A 15,649-nucleotide genomic window follows, 5' to 3' on the forward strand; every position below is an offset into this window, starting at 1 on the left:
TGCTCAAGCTAGAACAAGTTTGTTTTTTATATTTATGTAAATAATCAAGCCCAATTAAAAACGATTCAAATTGATTATGAGGAAATGAAATTGTAATAAAAAATGAACAAAATTTATATAATTTTTTATTTATTTATTTTTGTTGTTATTGTCATTTTATATTTTCAATTTTAATTTTCATAGACAGCCATCAAATTCAATTAGAGTCCAAAAAAAACGGAATAACGATAACAGTAATAAATGATCTTTAATCTTTAAGCGACCCCAAAGCACGGCCCTGCGCCGAAATCGCCGATAATCTAAACCATATCGAATGCTGAGCGAACGCACACGAAGAGTCAAAGAGACGCTAAGCGCTTGTGGTCAAGATCAAGGCCAAAAGCAGAACCGGCTTAAATGCTACTGTTAGCTAGTTGTTAAGATGCTGCTGCTGCTGCTGCTGCTGCTGCTAATGTTGTTGTTGTTGTTGTTGCTGTTGGCTGCTCTTCAATGTTGCTTTTTAGCTTCCGCTTTGGGTATTAAGGTTCCGTTTTGTTTTGACAGATTGATCGATAAAAGGTTGTGAGAAAAGCTCAGGGCTCATGCGCATCACAACAGCTTACATGTATTCAAATATATTGTATGTGCATATGTGTATGTATATATTTATATTCACGTATGCTTTGTATACGTATACATCTCCAACTGAACTGCTGTCATCTTCAAGGTGAGCCAGAAATGCTTCGTTCTAACATAACAATACCAATATCTGTTCTGCAATTATAATCAGATTCATGAGCTCGTCCAATCTGCATGGCAAGGCACTAATCAGCCTCATGGACCTGTTCTGCCACTCCCCAAACAGCAGACAGCAAACACCAAACGCATACACTCTCATTAGGGGCAAATCTTTTGTTCAGTGCAAAATCTGAATCTGAATGCTTCCGCCCGTCCATCCACATCCGTATGATTTGTTTGAAATTGCAATTCATGGAACACCAGAAATCTGTTTTTGATTTGCTTTGTTTTGTTTTTTTTTTTTTTTTTTTTTTTTTTTAGAAAATTATTTTTATTTGTATTTGTGGTATCTTTTCGTTTAAGCCTAAGTACTTTACATGCCAATAATTCATATATATATTTATTTATATATATATGTATATATCATCTAACATATTTGCTTATGCCAAATGCGTATCTTAACTTATTTACACAACTAATTCCGTTTTATTTTGTTTTTGTTTTTTTACTTAACTTAAATCGGTTTTTTACTCTTCATCTTCTACTTCTTCTTCTTCCCTTCCTCTTCCTCTACTTCTGCTTCAGCTTCTTTAAGCTATTTTGTTTTTTGGGCCGTAAACATACAACTTCTTTCATTTCTGACGTCTAAAGAGGCGTGAGCGAGGGGAAATACACAAACACACATCAAGCGAAGCGATGGCTGCGAAAAGCATTTAAGTGTTTGCCTATTAACTCAAACCTAAAATTTCTCAATATTTTCATTTGTCTTTTTGTTCAGGTTTTTTTTTTTTTTTTCAATTGTTTTCTTCTTATTTTTTGGCGGCGGATTACTTAACAAATTAGTCAACAAAGTTGTGCATAGAACAACGCCCGCTCCATAGACTTAGAGTTCCCAAATATATAACTAAAAAAAAGTATTCTATGTGAATTCCATTAAGTATTTCTGTGTGTGCATGTGTGTGCGTGTGTGTGTGTGTGTGGGCTCGAGATTATTGAGTTAGAGTATTTTCCTAGCTGCCTTACAGCACCTTCTTTTGCTGTGCTGCATTTGTGGCTATGGCGGCATTCAGATTCTTGGCGAAGCTATCGTTGTTGTTGTTGTTGTTGTTGTTATTGTTTTTGTTAGTGATCTCTTTGGCATCAGCCTCGGCCTTGGCCGCCGCCTGCTTCTTCTTGTAGGACTTCTGATAGAAGTCATTGAAGAGGAAGTAGAAGAAGACGGCATTGGGCAGGGTGAAGCAGACGGACCATCTCGGATAGCCGCAGTCGGTGTACAGCAGCTGTGTTTGATGAATGAAAGCGCAGCAGAACTGGATCTATGGGATGATAGACACAATCAGATCAGCTACAGTTTCCAACTCAATCTCCATATATCGCTTACCATTTGCAGGTTGGTGATGTACTTCTTCCACCACAAGTACTTTTGCATCTTTGGCCCGAAAGCCGACAGGAAGTAGTAGGAGTACATGATGATGTGCACGAAGGAGTTGATCCAGCCAATGAAGGTGCCATGGCCGCCCGGATAGTATTTGGAGGTGCCCCAGCTGATCATGGGCATGACTGTGTGATGGTAGACGTGCAGGAATGTCACCTGGCGATCGTTCTTGCGCAGCACAAAGAAGATCGTGTCCAGCAGCTCGGTGATCTTGGCCAGGTAGTAAACGTAGACGACGCGTGCCTCGCGGTACGCCTTGGGTGTACGCGACCAATCGACCGGCTGACAGCGCCAGCTATAATACTGCCAGATGACCACGCCCTCGTACACCATCCAGACGCTGAGCGCCACCTGGAAGAAGTTGTAGACCTGCAGCGTGCGCTCCAGCTTGAAGGGTTTGCGGTCGCGCATAAAGCGCGGACCCCACGACAGCACAAAGTACAAATAGAAGCCCAGAATCGTTAGCAGGGGCAGTGGAGATTTGATCAGAAACCAGTCATTGGTGCGGGGATCTACAACGATAATCAGATTGATGATATACACACACATACACATTATATATGTAGTGATATATGCTCACCTGCCAGCTCGATGAACAGAAAGTTCCAATAGTCCGTTTGTGTTGCATTGACGGCCGCCATTTTTAAATTCGTTTTATTGACTTCCTCTGCTGGTTGTTGTCGTTCTTATTGTCGTTCTTATTTTTGTTTTTGTTGTTGGTGTCTTTAAAGATGCTGTTTGTTTGTGTGAAATTTAAAAATCTGCTAAGCGCTCGAAGCGAACGTGTTTTCGTCCAGTGTTCTGCACGGCGCGTATTTCAAATTAAAAGTAAAGAATAAAAAGAATAATAAAAATTAAAAAAAAAAAAAAAAAAACAATTTAAAAAGAGTTTTGCTTTTGTTGCTATCAAGTTCATAAATATTTTAAGTTATGTTAATGGATAACAAAAAATGAAGAAGCAATCGTAGCTGAAACAATAGCAACACCAGCGACCAGTTGGTCTAACTAGATATTTGGTGCTGTGCTGCTGTTGCCGAGCCAGCATGACTTGGCCAAAAAACAAACAAAATAAAAAATAAAACATAATAATAATCACTCTCTTCTACTCTTGTGGCAATGCAAATTGAGATACATTGACAGATACCCAGCTGGATGCTGTGTGATGTCAACGCTTTGGGCGTGTCTATCAAAGAAACGCAATTCTTTTATTTTATTACTATTTATCATTATTATTTTTTGTTTTTCTTTTTTTACCACAACAAATTGTCGAAAAAATCAGACTGCGCTGCTGAAAGCTGTCGCCGTTTGCTTTGAACTGTTGTTGTTGTAATGCTGTGTGTACATGTGTATGTGTGTGTGTGTGTGTGTGTGTGTATTGCTATGCAATGCAAAATTATCATGTAACCGGAGTAAGAGTAAATTATATTCATTATTATGAATTAAACAAGCGTAGAAAACAAATTGCTTCACAAGATCAACAAGTAATTGGGTGACGCGGCAACAACAACCATAACCACAACAATAACAAATATTTTTTCATTTTCTGTTGGCCATCTAGAGACCGCGATGCTCACGTGTGCGCACAGTGGCACGAAGCAGCAGCGAAACAGCTGTTAAACGTAATTATCAACAGCAGCAGCAGCAGCAGCAACAACAAATGTTAATAATAACTGTTCACTATGTTAGCTGCATTAAGTGGCTAGTTGAACTCCACAAAGGCCACGAAAGTCGTCGTCAAGCGGTTATAAAGTGGCTTTTTGGCTTTTCGGCGTCTGCGGCGCTTGGCTCAGTTCCGTGGTCAGTTTTTTTCACACCAATATTCTGAACCGCTCCGTCATAGAGTTCGATCAATATATACATATGAACATACATATATACATATGTGTATCTATAAACATTGAAGGGCAATGTTGGCTAACAAGCCATAAGCCATAAGCATCGACTGGTTTGCTTTTGCTTTTGGCTTGGCTCATTTCCTGCACTTGTTTGCTTTTGTTGCTATTGGTGTTGCTCTCGTTGCTGTTGTTGCTGTTGTTGCTGCAACAATTAACGCAGAACGAACCAGAAAATGAGCCGCGACCTAGCCAACAGATGGAAGGTGCTAAAAGGCAACTAAAGTCAAAACAAAAACAAACAACAAATGACCAAAAAACTATGCCCGCCTCGCACACAGAATCGGGTTTTCAAATTATCAATTTTGAAAACTGCCAAAAGTCAAATAAACAAATTGACGCGCAAATGAACCATCAAATTTGCGCTTGGCTAATGAACATATGATGCCGCAGAGACCTCGGTTTTTTCCTCTTCTCGGCTTGCTCGCTTTTCGGGAAGCACTTTGGTCAGCTTGGGGCCCCATTCTAAGCAGCTGCTGCTGGATGACTTCAAATAAATCGCATTTCGCTGCGCTCAGCGTTGAGAGATTTTGTGGATTCGCCGCATTTCCACATGGCTAGCCATTTGTCAAAATGGGCTTGGGCTGGGCTTGGGCTTGGGCAGGCAGCAGTTGCTTCGGCGTCTGCGTCGGCGTCGGCGTCTGCGTCTGCTCTTCTTTGGCCATGAGCTGAGAGCTGAGACTAAGGTGAGCAGCAAATTGTGTCAACAATTGTTAACAAACATTTCGTAAGAACCATGCGTCACATATTTAACTTAATTAGTTGGAGGTTCAACTAAAAGTTGAATGGACCTTGGCGTCAACCTATTGACACGCGTATTCCGTATATTTTGCATATGCTTTGCATAATTATTAACTCAAAGCCTAACTTGTGTTTCTTACACTCTTCTCAAATGTATATATATACATATATATATATATATATGAATATCTTTATGTATATACTACAAACAAATCCTGTTTTGTTTTTATTTTTTGTAAGTTCTACACACGCCACGTTCCTGAATAGAAATTTGAATATGTCTCAATGTTGATTGATTAACAAATTCTGTTCATTAGACCATTTTAGAATTCACACTTCATAAACCAAATGTAACTTAGCACGCATTCAAAATGATTTCCACCCGTGGGGAATCGACTCTGGAGCCACTTCTTTAAACACTGGTCAATAAACTTTGGACAAACAGCTACCCAGAGAATTCCTGCTAACTCTCCCATATAAGGCACGACGGCTACTTGATAATTTCTCAATCTCTGAAGTTCTGGCATTTTTCTGCTGTACCACACCGCGACTACTTAATATATGCTGCTTTACAATCTATCTCTAACTCTATTTAAATACCACAATCAATATTAGCTCCCATTCAGATTATTTGTCTAACAAGTATATGCAGTGTATACGCAGATCGTATACAAAGAGCTCGAAAGTCAATCCTAAAAAATATGAAGAAGATAATATAAATGATAAATGCCCAACAACACGAATTCTAAAAGATTTTAACGCTTCTATCACACCACACTGCGGGTACTTGATAAATAAATTCTCTACAATGTTATCTACGATAAAAAATAAAACAATTCCTTACATTTGAAAAAATCCTCTGCAGGAAGGAATTCTAATAAATTATTAAACTCTTTAGTCGTCTACTCATTTAATGAATCCTGAACAGGATAATTTCAATAGGATCTCCTGCTATTGTATTTCTTATATCCTCTCTAAGGCGATCTCTAAACGATCTCATTTTTTTCAACCACATTACACTGCGGCTCCTTGAATCCTGTTCCACACAACACATTATTCTTAAAGCCTTTTTTTTTTTTTTTTTTTTTTTTTTTTTTGGGAAAATCCTCTTTACTTTTGCATATATAGCAATTGTCTTTAAATGTATGTATGTATGTTTCAGCACTGACAAATCCGAGCACAAGCACCTGTTGCAATCTTCTCGGTTGACAGTTGCCTTCTCCAAGACCCGTACACTTAATTTACAGCAACAACAACAACAACAACAACAACAGTGACTGCTCTTAATGCTAACACCATGACAACTGTGATTTTGTTTTTCTTATTTTTATCTTCTTTTTTTTAGATTATCTTTTTTCTTGCTTTGTGTTTTTGCTGTTTTGTTTATAATTATTGGTAATGTTGGTATATATATTAAGGGAGAGAGACCTCTGCTGGCATCCGCTACCCACGAGACTTGTACGCGTACTGAACTGCTACGCCGATTTGTGCGCTGCTATGTATAAAAATTTCGTCTATAGCTTTTAGATTTTTTCTTGTTTTTATTTTCGAAGTTTTGCCGCTAGTTGTTTCTACTGGGCTAGCTGCTGCCAGTTGCTGTTGCTGTTGCTGCCGCTGGCAGTTGCTGTCGCTGCTGTTGGTGCTGCTGTTTGTTGTCGTTGTTATTGTTGTTGTCGAATCTGCTGCTTAAATGTTCTTTTGTGTCGCTTGATTTGCTTGGAAGCTGCGTTTCATTGCGTCGACTGGTCTCGTTTGACTTTTCTATTGATCACACCATCTATTGATCATCATCATCATCATCGTCATCGCCATCATAATGACAAACAGCCTTTTGGCAAACAGCAACAGCTCGACGGCTTTATTGCTGTATGTCTTCGCTGCCAGGTTTGCCGGTTATTGTATTTCAACTAGTTGTTGGCTGAATTTTAATTGATTTTGGCGCTTACGTTTGCAGCATTTGTATTATAATTAATGTTTACCATAATTGTTGTTATTGGCCAGCTGTACAATTTGGTATTGGCCCGAAAGAGAGCAAGCAGCAAGAACTCGAAAACATATTGCGGTACATAATCAGAAATACATAAGCATGCATATATCTATAAATGTATAGATAAAGAGAGTGAGGGAGAGGGAGACAGTAACAGAGGGAAGGTGATTCCGAAATTAAGGTTTAGGTTTTAGGTTTTAGTTTCTAGTTAAGTCTCCTATTTCTTTACTTTTGAAAAAGCTCCCAAACATTTTGTAGGTTTTATGGTTCATCTTCTTAAACTCATCCAGTTAGGGTGAGGAAATAGAGCATAAAAATGAAACTAAAAGAAAAATCTGATATCTTGATGCGTTCAAGGCTAGCTATTGAGTTCTGTTGATTGAGGCTCCATTCAAGGAGACACTTGACCGGGTAAAATACAAATAAAAAACAAAATAACGAAAAACGAAACCAGTCGCAATATTATTATATCATTTTGATAATTTACATATGAATTCTTGGGGCCCAGGGGGCAATTCTTGAGCCGATCGCAATGTTATTTCCGGGTCGTTTCACTTCTCGTTGTTGTTATCTAGCTGAGGCTGGGGTCACTCAGAGTTGAAAATATGCTTAACTGTCACCGGCATATTGAACTTGACCCTGCCTGACCGACACCAAAGGTGAGGTGATCTCTACATTTTTTTTTTCTTTGCTCGCACAGCTCGTCCAGTTTGGCTTGAACTGGTCAATGGTGGCAGTGGGCCAAGATTATCTGATATGTGATAAGCCTGCTGGGCATGATAACAGCTGATGCGCTCGCCTATCAATCATTTTTATCCTCACTCAAACAGAAGACACTATTCAGCGTTGTCTTCCGGTCATCAGATCATTTCATTTGATTTGATTTGTCGCTGCCTTTTGTTTGTCGGCTATCTCACATAACTTTAATGGCATGCAAAGGTTTGTCCATTTGATGTTACCACCGAATTGACGAGGCGACCGCTGTGAGGGCCCCGCGAGACACGAGCCGCTTGCAGGTTATGCAAATATTCTTCCGCAACCATTTACATACGAATAAGAAACCGTTAACAATTATTATTGGTTATTAATTAATAATTGCGATTCTTATAGCAAAAAGAAAACAAAAAGTAATTAAAAACAGAAATACCAAAAGCACAGTCGCAATTAAATGTACATGTTTCTGTGCCTCTTTGTTTGTCGATGATAGTTTTTTTGTTGCTCAGTTCCAAATATGAGAGTGCCAAGTTCCTAGTAATTAAAAAGCATTTATATATACATTTATATATAGTTTTTATACAAATTGCTATTCATTACCTATGGGCTTTCATTCTAGATATACATCTCATACCTTTACAATCTACTTAACTTAGCTGTTAATACTTAAACACTTCATGATTTAAGTGTTACATTAATTAATTACTTAATTACATTAATTAAATTTTTTTTATGGCACGCTTTGCATGGCAGGCCGTTGAGCATTTTAATTCGTAATAAAAAGCTTATTGTTTCGTTTCATTGCGGCTTTAAACAGTTTTTTTAGCTGCGCAGCATTGTCAGCGCCATCTACAGTTCGTTGTTTTACAGCTTGGCTTGAAAGCTTCTGCCAATGTGACCAGCTACTCTTGTTTAAAGTTAAGCGCGGCTTTGTATTCGGTTTCGTTGCTAATGCTAACGCTTTGAAGCTCACTAGTCGAAATGATATTATTTTTTTAACTATTTGCAGTAGGAATGCAACATATTTTGTAAGCTTATTTGATTCTACTTAAAGTTGTCTGCGGTGAATGGCCTTAGGTGAAGTGAGAAATTATGGGATGACAGTGCTAAATTGCGTTAAGCTTGTTCATTGATGGTTTAGGATAAAGTGTATGTATGAATTGTTAAGCAATTATACTATGAACAGTGAGGAAAAGTGAAAAGGCGTATTCCATATTTTGTATGTAGTGTGGTAGCTGAGGACCAAAAGCTCAGCTTGGCTATTCTCTGATAATTCCTACATTACCTTCAAGTTAGCAGATCGATACTTGAGCCCAAAGACTTTAATTAACATAGGAGAAATAAAAAAAAGCTTAATTATTTTTTATTGCTCTCCTAGTCTAGTAATTGAGGTATGAATCAAGTTGTTTATTGGTATAAAAAATGAATTAATTAAAATTGCTATAATTTCTAGCCCTTTAATACCCTGTAAACCTCTGGTGGAGTCAACGAAAATTCCCCTAACAACAACAACAACAAAGCTGTAAATTTTTAGTTGAAAAAATAAAGAAAGGGATTCCCTTAGATTTTAGGAACTTGTTTATGAGAGCTTAACTGAGTTCGCCGAAAATTCATTTCAAAGGTAAAGGTTCTAGACTTACTTATTGTAAATGAGGTGCTGAGCAGAATTGAAATAAATTGATTTTAGTTCTAGATAAATTATTTACTCAATTCAACTCCATACAGACGAGAATACCTGTTTCCATGTGCCCTACAATATATTCATTAGTACATCTATTTTAATATGTAAGCGTGCGTATATATCCTAAGGTCAGTTTGCTACGTCGCGACGTTCCTACATTCTTATCATTAGCCCAGTTTAGTACCAAGAACAAATGTGGCGCAAATCAAACTTGTTTCAAAGCACGGAAATGCCCAATGAACGTATCTATCAGCTTATAACGCGCCGTTTAATAATTTTGCGATCCATCGATCGAGCTAGCCTCAGCACATTTGCGGCTAATCAAAATCAGCGAAATACCGTTGAAGCTCTGCGCGTGCCCTTGCCTAAAACTTGTTTTACGCATTGAAAAAAAATCAGCTAAGAAAAAAAAAGTGAAATATACTTCCGTTTCCTGATCGCGAGCAACTGCTAAAACGCCGATAAACCTACTTACAGTTAAGCAATTTTACTTATATGTATAACAAACGTTTCGTTTCGTTTTCTCACTTAATAAATTGACGCTTAAATGTTTTCTTAATTCTAGTTGAATAACAGTTTGCTTTTTTTTTACTGCCTTGCAAGAACTCAACTATGTCAAGTTCAAGCCAAAATCGACGATATATTCTTCGTCGCGCTTACGTTTAATTATTACTCTGAGCATATTAAGATGGCTAACCAAAAATCTGTTCAAGTTCAGACGTCGAGTCGGGGGCAACTCAAATGAAATAAACTAAAAAAAAAAAAAAATAATTATGAAATAAAAATAAATTACCAAGAACATTTCCAGTTTGTGGCCCAACTATGAGTTAAACGCCGTTTACGATTCTGTCTTCATTTCGAATCTAAACTCGAGGAGATTTTTTTACACACATCGTATGCATGGTATTCTGGGGTTTTTCTCTCTCCCTCCCTCTCTCTCTCTTCTGTCATATATAACTTGTCCGGTTGTTGCTCCGCCGTGACGCGACGCCGCTGTACTTTGGCTGGCCTCTAAGTGAGCGGACTGAGGGGAGGCATACGTGGGGTACGTGCACAAAACTGACGTTGATTCAGACTGTGTGGCATTTGTGAGCGAACGCATATTTGGCCAACTGATTAGCGGACGGAGCCCAACACATGGCCAACACAAGACACTTGGGTACTTAGCCAAATAAGTGAGCGTCCGATGAGTTGGCCATCAATGGATTCGTATGGATATAGTGTGGACTTTATGTGTATTTGGCCTTTTAAATAATGATGTACATCTTCTGCTACTGATTCTTTGGCCCATGCCGTTTGCCTGAGGTGTTGCCCAACTAACTGCTCAGCTTGTGCTATCAATTAGTAACAAAATATGTTTGTCTGCCTGCCAATAAATGAACATAAGCCAAAAGAGCTAACGATTTACAGATGCTCTGTAAAATAAATGTGTCTATTGTGAAGTGATTTAAGAAACTTTTAGCAATTAATTTTCCTTTTCTTTTTTTTGTATTTTTACTATATGAATAAAATCTTATTTAAATTGAAAATAGTAATATTAATCTTATATTCATATAAGCAACATAATTATAACAATCATAATTAATATTACTCAAATATATCATATATATTAGTTTCATTGTCTTTGGCATCGTCTTCTGAGCACCCTCTTTAAAATGCTTCAAGAATACTTTCACCTAGACCTCACACAACGCCATAAGCTTTTATATAGATGCCTTAGCCATCAAAATAAATTGTTTACTTGGCGCGTTGTGTCAAATTATTGCTATGTTTTAAAAAATATTTGCACCGACAGTTGAGAATACATTGTATTTTTATATGCATACATACATACAAGTATATGAAATTATTTCCCGATCTCAAAATCTTGGTATAAAAATTATTCAATCACTCCTTAATAAGTTAGTAGCAGCAGGAAGTACAATTTTTTTTTATCGTAGTCAGAGTAGATACTAAAAAATAATTGTTACCTATGGGATAAACTAAATTGTAGTTAATGCTAATGTATAAGACTTCTATTACTTTTGCTATTGAACTATTAAAAGTTGAGCTTAACACAAATCGTATCATACAAAGCATATTTAATTTAAAAACAATTTAAAGCTAATTACAAATAGTGATCAAGAGAATAAGGTCAAACAGCTCTGAGGAATTCAAGAAATATATGTATTTACATTACTGCTTTATCAATTATTAATAATACCTTTAGTAAACAAAAATAAGCTACAGAAATAAATTTCAATTTCTCAGCATTTCAACCTTTTCCATGACGCTAAGCAAGGAATATCAATGGCGCAACATTTAACAATATATAATTACGCATATATCTGATGATCCGGTTAATAGTAGATGATTATTAAATTATTCAATCGCACAGCACCACAGCAGAGCCTTTCGCAAAAAAATTTCCGTTTATCAATGAACTGAGCAGTGGAGCAACGGGGTTAACGGTACAGTTTGTTGCCTTTGGCTGGAAACCTGAAGCCCACGCCCCTAGCACGTTGTCTTAATTTAATTAGAAATTTATTGACTTCATGAGTGCTTGCTAATTAAAATTATTGCATTTGATACGTTTGCTATTGTATACCCCTCGAAGATTTTGAGAATCTATGGGATATATTGGTTCTGTGATGGGTTCAGTTAGCTTGGATCCGTTTGATTTGAGTTGAACTTTTTTGTTGCCTATTAATTTGTTATTAACTAAGATTTATGGTCTAGAATGTACGATTTCTGATCTCAATTTACAATTTATGATCTACGATCAAGAATATAAGTTCTGCGAGCTGCAATGGAGGATATACTGTCTAGGATCTAAGATCTTGGAAAAAAATCTACGATTAAGAATTTAAGATATGCAAACTGAATTGAGGATATACCGTCTTGGATCTAAGATATATGAAAAATAATATACGATCAAGAATTCATAATCTATGTACCTATGATCTATATTCTAGGATCTCAGCTCTATGAAAAATATTTTACGATAAACAATTTCTGATCTACAATATAGGATCCACGATCTAAAAGGTACTAGGAGTAACGTACCTACGTTTTACGACCTTGAATATAACAGTTTACTGTATAGGATCTTCGACATACGATCTACGACTCCTTATATCATATGTAGAAAAAGCTTTAAAATCTTCCTTTGAAATTTGTTCACATATCGAAGAAATATTTAGTGTATCCAGGGTATCTCAGTGTCTAGCACACTCGAGTAAAGTACTTTTACCTGTTTCTCTTTTGTTGTACTGTTGTTGGGCAACATTGATTTGTGGTATCTATCAATTAAGCCAGTTATTTGCCGGCTAATGACGCTGCACTTTTGGAACGCGACTCACGACGCTGCGCAGTCGCGTTCGTATGTAGGGTATGTAGGGTATACTGAATTTCGATAAATGCGAAATTGAAATGTCTGAAGCCTTTGCCTCACCTTGGCGATAAATCAAAAGCGCGCATCTCCATAGACGAAAATATGTAGAAATATATAGAAACATATATGAATTATTATTGGTGGCGTTTTGTCATGGTCTAACTGGAGCTATGCGACGGCGGTAGCTAGATTGTTTCAGCGCGTTTATTTATCACCAATGTTGGTCAGCTGTTTTGGCGGCTCTATTAACTTCCGTCAGCCGGTAACACGCCAAGACCTAGACCTAGACATTGAAAATAAAGAAATACGCAGAAAAAAAAAACAACAAAGTAAAACATACCAACAACAAAGCCGGTTGCAAATCCGGCTCATGCAAAAAAAGAGAGACGATGAGTCTAAAGCCTTAGACTAAATCGTGCTGATTATGAACACCGTTAGCAACAGCGACCAGTGCAATGCCATCCTGCTGCCATTGAGTCAGAGACGCTGCGACGCTGGCCAACATGGCCAAAACAATCAAATGGCAAAGGTCAAGCGCACTTTAAAGAACAATTTCGGTCGTGTTAATTTGTCGCACTTTGATTCTTTGTAATTGTTTAGCTTAGCTCTCCAGTTGCTCGCCATTCGTCAATTGTTGTCGCACGCGCACACCTCAATGGCATAATTAAGATACATTTTCATTTTCATTTTTGTCCATTTACATTGAGACATGCACATAAATATATATATACACACATGTGACAAACCCGATCTCGACCTCGTCAATTTTAATGCTGCACGTCCGCCCTGGCAAGCTACGGCATGGCTACACTCTATATACATATGTGAAGGGTTTTGCGTTCTTGTAAACAAGACTCTACTATCTTGATATGAAACCTTTACAGCGACGGAATGCCACACACATGCACACACGCGCCAAGAAATAAAAAACAGGCTTTAGGAGATCGAAAGATCGAAAATCTAGAAGATATGAATGGACAGCCAAAATTTATAATTAGACTTGATCTAACAAAAGCGACAGCTGGGGAATGGCTTATATTATGCGAATTTCTTGTTTTCAGTACACTCTCTGCTTCTTCTTCTTATGTCGTCTCATACAGTTTTTGCTTTGGATATAAATAAGTAAAAACAATCAGCTGAAATTTTGGGAAAACAACTTAAATCATTTCATTTGCAATTTCTTAGCCTCTTTCAGCAATGTCGCATGACACAGCAAATTACTTTAGTTCCATAGTTATTTATTGGTATTTACATGATTTGAGCCTGTTTTCAATAGGACTCTAAATCTTTATCGTGTTTTAAAGAAAACATCCAACAACATTAAGCAGCAGCTAATTTATATTCTAAATACAATCTTGAAGTAATCATATAAACAACACTGGCAACAAATTTGATGGTTTTTCTGTAATCAATAATCAGATAATTTAATTTCTAAAGGTCATTGACGTGCTTAATCTCAAAAACAATTTACTAAACAGTAAAATAAGTCTCGATTCTACTAAACATAGTCTCCTCTCTTAACAACACTGTAGCTCAGATGATATATCGATGATGACTCAAGAGTTTTGCATATAATATTGAAGAGTTTGAAGTTTGTAGGAGAGACGTTTTACTGTCATCTACCGCAGATAGATCAGATATCAAACTGACCTTATATTATTCGACTAGTATTCGACTGGAAGACGGCAAAAACTGTGCAAAAGGTTTCATTTTCCTTTTTCTTCATTATTCAATTCTGTCTATCTGTTTAAGCAACTAGTTTAGTTTGTCTATCATTAGAGACTGTTATTAATAGGACCACCTATAAATGAAACCAACTACGCAACTATTAACAACTATATATATATATAATATATACACTTTTGTCACGCAGATCAAATGTATATATAAATCACCAAATATAGAATGGAATAGTTATGAATATGCATTTAACCTGTTTCTGAATGTCAATAATTAATTAATATTTAATGATTTTTTAGTGTGAAACTTAACCTAGGCAAAGTAACTAGTTGTACCTGTGGCGTAATTAAATAAAACAAAATTAACCCAATTTTCAATTTAGACTTAAGAACAATACAATTTGTTTAAAAAGAAAAAAAAAAAAAACATTTTAATATAAAATAAAATATATAAAAGAAAGTGAATTATTTATATGCTTTTAAAATATTAAATGCACTGTTTTAAACAAGTTTTATATGGTTAGTGACTATTATTATAATTATTATTATTATATATTTTTTTTATATTTAGCTATTCCTGAGTAACAATTTAAATTTAACATTAATTATATTTAAAAAAAAAAATACTCCTAAAATTATAGTTTTGGTTTCAATCCAAGCTAAACCAAAAAAAAAAAAATAAATAAATAAATAAAAATTAGCTCAGAAAAAATTATAGTTTTAATTATAATTTAAGCTAAGCAACAACTGTGTCAAAAAAAGGAAACAAATTTCAAAGTTATTAATAACATGTTTAAATTTGTTAACACAATTTTATAATGTTTCATTATTACTGTATGTATTATATTATGTTAAACAAATTCTTTTTTATTGTTCGCTAACGCGAAAAATATAAAAATTTTATTTGAAGAAGTTTTTTATTATTTATTGTATTGAAGTGAAGGTCGCAGACGTTGTAGTTTATAGCGAAACTAGTTTATGAAGACCCACCCCTTGTCGCACAGTGCATTGACCCATAAAACAAATAAAACTGCAATCCGCACTAGTGATATAAGCCAAGCTTGTAATTTGAGAACAGCAACAGCAACAGCAACAGCAACAACAACAACAACAACAAGTGCAAAGCTGAATACTTTTCGGAACTTGCTAAATCAGCTCACACCAAAGCGTGCGCTCAGTGGGCCAATCGAAGTCGCACACAAACACACGTACACACACATAATAAGAAGCGCGCTTGGAGGCAAGCAGAAACACTTACACACACACACACACACACAGACATACATACACACAAGCACAGATAGATACATACATACAGTTGGCAAATTCAACGAAACTTCCGCCGTTCTGTGCGGCTGTTGAAAACGTTCGTTAAGTTTTTTAAGCTTAGGCCAAGCCAAGCCAGCCAATCTAAGTGTGTTCGTGAGTGT

General features: G+C 36.4%; 1 protein-coding gene across 2 annotated transcripts; it reads right to left on the minus strand.

Moving 5' to 3' along the window:
- Positions 1–1,041: 1,041 nt before the first annotated feature.
- LOC6572905 (elongation of very long chain fatty acids protein 7) lies at positions 1,042–6,292 on the minus strand. Of its 2 annotated transcripts, none has more exons than XM_001998974.4 (4): positions 6,214–6,292; positions 2,733–2,953; positions 2,099–2,664; positions 1,042–2,033 (listed from the first exon to the last, which is right to left on the minus strand). In XM_001998974.4, exons 2-4 carry the CDS (start codon positions 2,791–2,793, stop codon positions 1,737–1,739), a joined length of 924 nt encoding a protein of 307 aa, XP_001999010.1. In that variant the 5' UTR covers positions 2,794–2,953; positions 6,214–6,292; the 3' UTR covers positions 1,042–1,736. The 2 variants fall into 2 exon arrangements, with proteins under 2 accessions (XP_001999010.1, XP_032585798.1); XM_032729907.2 differs by having other exon boundaries at positions 2,733–2,886; positions 6,214–6,236.
- Positions 6,293–15,649: the final 9,357 nt, after the last annotated feature.

This window comes from Drosophila mojavensis, unplaced genomic scaffold, assembly GCF_018153725.1.
Source record: "Drosophila mojavensis isolate 15081-1352.22 unplaced genomic scaffold, ASM1815372v1 contig_16, whole genome shotgun sequence".
NCBI classification, from domain to species: domain Eukaryota; kingdom Metazoa; phylum Arthropoda; class Insecta; order Diptera; family Drosophilidae; genus Drosophila; species Drosophila mojavensis.

Bases quoted from the DNA above. Each gene is read 5' to 3' on its own strand.
- LOC6572905 (XM_001998974.4), bottom strand. From the start codon at position 2,793: ATGGCGGCCGTCAATGCAACACAAACGGACTATTGGAACTTTCTGTTC. The intron at 2,665-2,732 runs GTGAGCATATAT...TTATCGTTGTAG, and splicing joins TCTGTTCATCGAGCTGGCAG to ATCCCCGCACCAATGACTGG. The intron at 2,034-2,098 runs GTAAGCGATATA...ATCATCCCATAG, and splicing joins ACATCACCAACCTGCAAATG to ATCCAGTTCTGCTGCGCTTT.